Source organism: Rattus norvegicus, chromosome 8 (genome assembly GCF_036323735.1).
Source record: "Rattus norvegicus strain BN/NHsdMcwi chromosome 8, GRCr8, whole genome shotgun sequence".
NCBI classification, from domain to species: Eukaryota; Metazoa; Chordata; class Mammalia; order Rodentia; family Muridae; genus Rattus; species Rattus norvegicus.
This window is the reverse complement of record NC_086026.1, coordinates 46,621,835-46,629,927: the sequence shown is the minus strand read 5'-3', so window position 1 is coordinate 46,629,927 and position 8,093 is coordinate 46,621,835. Positions and strand designations below refer to the sequence as shown.

Below are 8,093 nucleotides of genomic sequence, written 5' to 3'. Positions count from 1 at the left end.
AGGGATGACAACAGAGTGTGCATGGCCTGACTGCTCCCCTGGACTTTTCAAAGCTTGTATCACCCCCGAGCACTTCTGCTTGAGCAGAAAGGCAGATGCCCAGAAGCTGCTGCTGTAGTAGGAGGCAGTTATGGCAGTTGGAGGTTGAGGTGGAGGCAGAGGAGGGATGAGAGAAGAGGGAGGAGTTTCCCTGGAAGGACCAGAACAGACAACATTCTGACTACTCCAGAACCCCACCCAAACCCAGCCCAGGCCACAAATGCAGAGTCTACTGCCGAACATTTCCATGCTAAGCATTCATTTCTTCATCCCCACTGTGCTCATTTTAGTTTTTTTAAACTCCTTTTTTGTTCTCTGTGAATTTCGCATCATGCAGCTCAACTCCGTTGACATCCACCATCACCTCATATCTAAAGTCCACCCTTGCATCCTTCTCCATATCAGAGAAAAAATAATCTATTTGTGGAAGTTGAAAAAAGAAAAAAAATGGCAATATGTCCACAAAAGAGGTGTAAAATTATAAAGATGAAAGACATAAACCCTTAAATTATTTAAAATTAACAAAATTGTTTTTCATTTCAGGAGAGTTGTTATGGCTAATAAGTGCAAGCTATGATAAATAGAGAATAAAAAAGCTTAAAAAGGGAGAGAAAATGATTCAGGTACAAAATTTTACACTAATATGATTTAGTTCATGAAGTACCTTCTCCAATTTTGCCAAATACAAATGGACTAAATGTTGTGACAGTCATTCTTATCTGATGCATCCTATAAATTTTCTAATTTTATCTAGCTGATCAGTGTTAAAGATAAAGTTTTTTTTTTTTGGTGTAAAAGGGGAAATGATGAGGTGAGCTCCCTTTGTACTAAGGTGTGTCAACTTTCAATTGTTAGTTCTTTACTGGCAGAGACCTAAGTGCTGGCAGGATTACTGTCTTGTCATTTCTACGGTCCATCATCAAGTTTGCTATTTTGTAGATGTTTGTCCTTCTCACCAGCTCACCACAAACTGAGAGATCTCTTAGGTGTTGTCTAACTGCCGATTGGACATAATAAAGATCTGAAGGCCAAGATATGCTGCAGAAAGTATGTGGGCAGAACTCCAGGCTTACAGAGGAACATAGGGTGACGAAAGCTGAAGTTGGAGCTTCAGAATAGACATGATAGGGAAGTGATATGGACCAAAACAGGGCATAGGGGTTAAGAGATAATCACCGGTTGGGTCTCAAAACTAGAAGAATGGGGTTAAATTTAGAGAAGATAGTGCACGCCCTGTGAAAGGCCTAAGACACAAACTGTCAGACAGAATCTCATGGTAGAGCTTACAGAGGCCTGTGAGCAATGCTCCTTTGGTGACATTAGTAAAAAGAGGAGAACCCCCAAGCAGCATGAGGGTGCCTCCATTGCTGGCTCCTACATTTCACTTTCCTTTGGCAATTGGACTCCACACTGTTCCTAACAAGATAATGATTTCAACTCTTTCTCCTAAGGGATTTTGTGGCAACTGTCGAATGCTAAGCTAAGGACAAGGCTTCAGGAGTGTTCCCATAACACACACCCATGTCGCAACCTAACCTACAGGCTATTTCTTGATGTGATTTCAAGCACGTGTACATAAGGAGACAGGAGAACCTTCTGACTGCTTATTCAAACTGGTATTATTTCTCAGGAATTTTTAATGGCTGATATTGATGAGTAAGGATAATTTGACTTAAGATGAGATATTTTTGGGCAGGATTTAGAGGGAAAAATTCATTAAAGTACATAGGAATTACTCAGGTTTTTATAATCAAGGCTTGACGAAAATTTGGTCTTGCAAGCAGGAGTTGCTCAGTGGCTATGCCCTGGGAAGGTCTCCAGGAAAGGGCACCTCAGCTTATGCACTGTACAGGGAGATTATTAGCAGGGAGGCAATGTATGTTCACCATGACATCAGGGACCTTCTTGGACATTCTATTGTGTCCTAGAGAGTTCTTGGCATCCTCTGTGATGTCACCAGTGTTGTAGTAACCACCAGTGCCCTACGTTTTCTCAGTCCCTGCCTGGCAGATACACAGGAAGACATGTTTTCCCGCTTTCGCAAGAATTTTGGGAGAGTGAACGCCGATTTTGGACAGACTGGGGTGAGGGAATCTCGCCTTTCATCAAAAATAAAAGATGGACAACGAAAGCTGGCCTGGGGAATGCTGAGTAAGTTCTGTGAATTGTATGCTGAGCTTTCTGTCAGAGGGAGAATAGGCTTATGCTGACCTGTCTAGCAATAGGCCAGAACAACTGGAGTATCTGCAAAGGAATTGAATTTCCATGAAGATCACAATTCCTAAAAGTCAAGGATTTCAGAACATTTGTTTGCCCATCCCCAAAGGGAGGATATGATAAGGCCAATGCTATTATTCTGTGAACTTCTGGCCTTCACTTTTAACGTGCATATGATACGTTACATTGATATAATAACACGATCAGGAGACACTGAGTGTCCAACTTTATTGAACATAGACAGGGCATCAATCTACTTCACTCTCATTGCTTCTTGAAATAAAGTAGATCTCTGTCTTTAGTATCAGGGAGAGAATTATGCTTCTGGCCTTATGTTCTTAGAACTCCTCTGACTTTTTCTAATTGGCAGAGATGGGACATCCTTAGCATTATAAATTAGAGTTTGTGTGTTACAAACATTTTTTTCAGTACTAAAACTATTTGTAGCAGGTAGACCAAGATTCAGCCTGTAACCAATTGGCACTTCTGTGGCATTTGGTGTTTCAGTTAGGGGAATTGATAGTCCGTTGACCATGGCATCCCCCGCAATGCTTTTAAATTCCAAATGGTGTGGCCTAGAGTATCAGTGCAGGACATCTGAGTATCTCCAATCACTCAAGTCTTTTGGAGGTTGAATTTATCATCTGACTTCTGAAAGTACAGCGGTGAGGGTCCTGAAAGAAAGTTGTACCCTGTTAAGTTGATAACAATCCCGTAGAAGCCATCTCTGCGGTACATGTAGCATGGGTCAGCAGGCATAGGGAACACCCGGCATCTGACATCTCTTGGTCTCTATAGAGGGCTGGGAGAGTTGACTTCCACTGAGGAGGTCTCTTAGGCAACAACAAACTCTTTGTGGTGACACTGTGGTCTGCACATGCTCTCCTCCTGTTTGGGGCTCACCATGGTCTATGCACACTCATCAGTTTCCCCAAAAATGTTCACTTGTGTTCTTCTACCTACAGAGGATGGGAGACTGACATCATCCCCTGGCCCTGTGGTAATCAACAAGGAGGCCAACACGGAGAACACAGAAGAGCAGAGACTGATTAGACAGCTGCAGTCAGCTACTGAGGAGAGAAATGAGCTAAGAGATCTCCTGACTTACGTGACAGAGAGATACAGGAACAACAGGTATGCATTGCTCCAAACTGCCTTGTGTCACTCATGGACCTGCAATGTCACCTACATCTTATTCTATTAAGCTGTAGGGGTCTAGAAAGCTGTGCCTCCCAAAGAACTTGTCCTAAACCTCATTTCTGATATAGAGGAGATCAGAACCTGACCCTTGGTCAGGAGTGAGATGGGAAATGGTCTCATCTGCTGCCTCCAGCTGAAAATCTGAACTTGTGGCCTTAGTGAGGATTCAGGGATAACGTTACTGGAGCATGAGTTCCCAGTGTGCATTTGGAAAGCCCTTGACAGGTGGTAGCTTTGCAAGGTTCTAGGTGCCGTGAGTTTGGGTGTGTGCTAGGAAGGTGACTGAGTGAGGACTCTTGTTGCAGTAGCCTGAGGTGACAGATCCCAAATTGTTCATCTCAATGTTTGACTAGATGGCCAGAGACACAGGGCTTTTCCTTCTTTTTTGTTTACCTCTGAGCCAATAATGTGGCATGCATTTTTTCTGATTCTGATTGTGTTCTCCGTTTGCATATTTCGCTCCCTTTTTCATTCTCTTACTGTTTACTTTTCTTTTCCTGTGTGTGTGTCCCAGTTTCTGTGTCTCTGTGTGTACACACCTACATGCATATGCACAATTTTTATATGTTTATATTTCCCCCCACACTTGGAATCTAGGGGTCTATGTTTTTTCCTGAGTATATTCATGTATAACAATTTCATGGTGATGTGAGTGCTTTGTTTTGGGAGCCCCTCTTCAACTGCACACTTCTTTGCCAATGTGGTCACATTTGTCTGTATATTTGTGCCATTTGGGCAGATTATAATTTTGTGGCGATTTATGGTCTCAACTCCATAATTGTGTGAATTGTGTGTCTCTATAATATTAATTATTCAGGATGTAGAATTCCTGTTGTCAAAACAGGAAAATTGAAATCACAGTTTTCTAGGTCTTGGATGTGGGAGAGCTGTGGCCTAGGCCCTTGTTAGCATAAGTAGCTTGACTGCAGATCCAGCCCTTCTGAGTGAAGAAAGGGAACCTGGGAAGTCTATCTCGATGCCGAGCTTATGGGGTCCTGGGCCCAGAATAACAGTTTTCTGAAGCTGAAGAAGCTCCCAATATGTAGAACTCAGAAATTGTCTTCCCAGGGCTGGGGTACTAGAAGACCCAGCCTGAGTTCATATATTCCTAAACGCAGATGTTCATTGTGTTTTACTCTCCTAGGGCCAGCCGCTATGTCAGGTTAAATCCATTTTATGAAAAATTGAAGATAAAGGAGAGGGAGGTCATGTCATTACTGCAAAACTTAGAGATGAGGAACATCGAGCATTGTGAGAAATTTCAGGAGCTCCAGAAGGAAATTAACTTCTATCGGTGAGCACTGGTCAGAGAGGCCATTAACTGTGCTTTGCCCACAGGTGCCATCCTTTGTTCTGATTGGAGGTCTGCAGCTCTGGCTACAGGTCTTGTGCTCTTTAAACATCACTGTGCCCTGGGCCTTTTGGACTCAGTTTTTAGGTCCACAGGAGACGGTTACTCATACCCAGAGTGTCTAGGCATCTTCAGAAGGTTCTAGGTAGACCAGTACTTATTCAGCTCACCAAAAGGCTAATAGGCTGAACTGGGCCTCTGCGGTCACACCAGGTTTAACAAAATTCAATGTGTGGACCACATGGATAACATGACCTTCCCTTAATTCTACTGACCTCCTTTGAGGGTATTTGCCCACTATTTATTAATGTTGCCCCCATGCCTTTTGCTTCCATGGATAGATGTATATCCCCTGTTGTTTTGGAGAGAAATGAATGCTTTTTGGTACTTGGATCCCAGAAACAATTTAGTCTTCCCTGAATTGGCAGTTTGATGTTTGTGCAGCAGCCTTGTGTGTATCAAGATGTATTCTATGAAGTTTTCACTGTATCTGGGTGCAGAGCGAGTTTGTGGGACTTGGGAGTAGGAATAGGAGGAAGAGGGTGCAGGATCTAACTATGCAGTGTGTGTTTCCAGCCACCTGCCCAGCCGGATCCATATGGACAAGATATGTATGCAGAAGAAGTTGTTCCCATTCAGAAAGGAGAGCAAAGCAGAACAGCTTGATTCTGCACCGCTGCTACAGAAATTTTTGTTTGATTTGAACAAGAAAGATAAAGACGAACAGGAGAAAACCAACAACATCCAGACCAAGCAACATCTGGTAGGGACAAGCAGCTGTGTCAGTCTAAAAATATTTGATTGCATTTGTCAATTTGATACATTTTTGATTTCCCTACCACCTTAATAATGTACACTCCAACAATACAACCACCTCATGCAATGGAATGTTCATTCCTCTGTCTGTGCACGAGTATTCTGGGAAGACAACCACTTTTCAGGAACTGACTTATTAACAACTATGCTTTGGTGCTCTTTTTGAAGCTGCAGTCTGGAAATGGTGACAGATGAATAACCTATCATATTACTGCATGTCCCTGTGATAGAATGGATGCTATGTAGCGCTTTGAACAAGTTTTGTTCCTGTGATAAATGATATTCTGTGGTCATGTGACCTCCATTTGGGAAGCACCTTTCAGAGATAAGAACCGAGTGCAAATGGCAAATTATTCTTTGTCATTGGCTTTCATCTTGGTGACAGGTTGACTTCTCATTTCTTCCTGCAACCCAATGAGGTCTCTTCCCATTGCCCTGTTCTTGGTTTGCACTGGTTAAAGTCTGAGGCCCAGATGGGCAGCCCACATTACTGTCCGGGTTGCTGTAGACTTTGCCCTGCCCACAGACACACCAACAATGTTATCAGTTAACAAATCAATGGTGACCTAAAATAGATCTGAGTGGGTAGAAGGCAGCAACCTGACAGCTGGCATGCAAGTCCCCAACACATCAGTTTCTGAATAACTGCCTTCCTCTCCCTGGTCTCAGAAATTGCAAAAGAGCTGGAATGGGACACACAGCAGGAAGAGAGTCTCCTGAAGAATAGGTTGCTTTCTCAGGATTCCCCCGCTGACTGCCATCCTGAATAATACCAACATTTTTTGGATGAATACTCTCCCTCATAGTTTATTTTTTGCTAAGAAACACTAAATTTATCTTTCACTAAGCCAGCCTGACTGAATGATAACTTATTCTCTTTCTGTTTAGGATAACACCACTTGAGAGACCACTTGGGGACTGCACTGCCATTTTGCCTGCTAGAGAAGACAGCAATATAACTGTGCTTCTAAATGTACACTAAGTATATACTGTTTAGAAATATTTTTGTTATGATCTTAAATGAAGTTTTTGTTTTGTTATTTCATAGTTATATGTTCTTGTTAATATTTTTCACATCTGAAAATACTTTTAGATATTTATATTAATATTCATTTTAATCATTTTTTGTTTAAATTGTATTCTTTATGAATAAAACTTGATTTTTATCTCTTGACTCTTGAGACCATCTTGCTTATTCAAGTGTTCTGTCCCCTCTTGTGCTCTTAGAACTGACAGCTAAAGATGGATTCTGCACAGTCCAGAGTTCCTGGGCTAAATAGTAAATTCAAAGCCACCAATGGTTACCTAGAGTGATAGTGTGTTTTGTGTGGATAATATGTTCTTTTCTTGGATGCACATTTTATGATGTGATCACTGCCATACTTTATCCATGCGGTCATGTTTTCTGCTAATCTTAATAAAACAGTCTACAACACACGTTCATTATTGATCCTGTGTAGCACATTTTGACTAATATACACTCATATTTGTAGAGCTGTAGACAAATTGACATTTCCAAAGGTATATGGAAGTAATCCTAATGGAGAACCATATGCTTCAGTCTTTCTTGCAATACACTGTCAATATACCCCCATAGATAATGACCTCCAAAGTCATGTTGGGAAATAGGTTTTGATAAATGCTGTTGTCCTAGACCATACATATGCTGTGTTTTTATTGTTGTGTTGTTGTGGATTAGGCGTAGAATGATCATTTATGTCAATGGGTCTTTTTCTCTACTGTATGTCTGTGGCCTGTCCTGGGTGAATTTCCCTCATACTCCAAAAAAAGGAATCACATTCCCTGTTGTAGATGATTGTTGGGAACCACGTGCTTTTTCTGAGAGAGCAGCAGAGGTTCTAACCTGTGAGTCATCACCACAGATCCTGCAGGTTCTAACCTGTGAGTCATCACCACAGATCCTGCAGGTTCTAACCTGTGAGGCATCACCACAGATCCTGCAGGTGGCTTTTGTCTTTCCAGGGCATGTGCTCCCTTAGGTGGACAGGGTACCTCAAATTAAACAGAGAGATCTCAGGAAATGTGTATTCTTACTGAGCTGTGCAGGCTCAATGTGTTAGTCTACCAGGCATCCATACAGGGCTCAGGTGGCCCCACTGCTCATTGAGGATTCAGGATGTTCCTCCAGCATCACTTAGTTTCCATATTAGAGCAGATACTTCACCTAGTATCAGTGATGACCATATCTACTATGCACATTTATAAAATACAGAATGGAAACCATCTTCCTGTAGGCCTGCTGCACATAATGAATTCTTTTGATAGATATTAAGAAAATTATCTTAATCTAAGCCGTTTAGGGAGGAACCTCAAAAGCAACCATAGTGAATGCAGCCTACAGCTGTGAGCACATGTTTCTTTTGGATAGCAAGCCTGTGCAAATCCAGAACCTAGGTGGGCCAGTTCAAGCTGCCCTTTTTCCGTGGCAAATCTGGGTTCCTGTTGTAAA

General features: G+C 42.1%; 1 protein-coding gene across 1 annotated transcript; it reads left to right on the top strand.

Annotated features, from left to right (window-relative positions):
* The first annotated feature begins 2,063 nt into the window (after positions 1-2,063).
* Positions 2,064-6,797, top strand: LOC134480136 (disks large homolog 5-like). The gene is made up of 5 exons (XM_063266364.1): positions 2,064-2,190; positions 3,222-3,390; positions 4,601-4,750; positions 5,384-5,570; positions 6,512-6,797. Exons 1-5 carry the CDS (start codon positions 2,064-2,066, stop codon positions 6,524-6,526), a joined length of 648 nt encoding a protein of 215 aa, XP_063122434.1. The 3' UTR covers positions 6,527-6,797.
* Positions 6,798-8,093: the final 1,296 nt, after the last annotated feature.

Bases quoted from the DNA above. Each gene is read 5' to 3' on its own strand.
- LOC134480136 (XM_063266364.1), top strand. From the start codon at position 2,064: ATGTTTTCCCGCTTTCGCAAGAATTTTGGGAGAGTGAACGCCGATTTT. The intron at 2,191-3,221 runs GTAAGTTCTGTG...TTCTACCTACAG, and splicing joins GCTGGCCTGGGGAATGCTGA to AGGATGGGAGACTGACATCA. The intron at 3,391-4,600 runs GTATGCATTGCT...TTACTCTCCTAG, and splicing joins GAGAGATACAGGAACAACAG to GGCCAGCCGCTATGTCAGGT.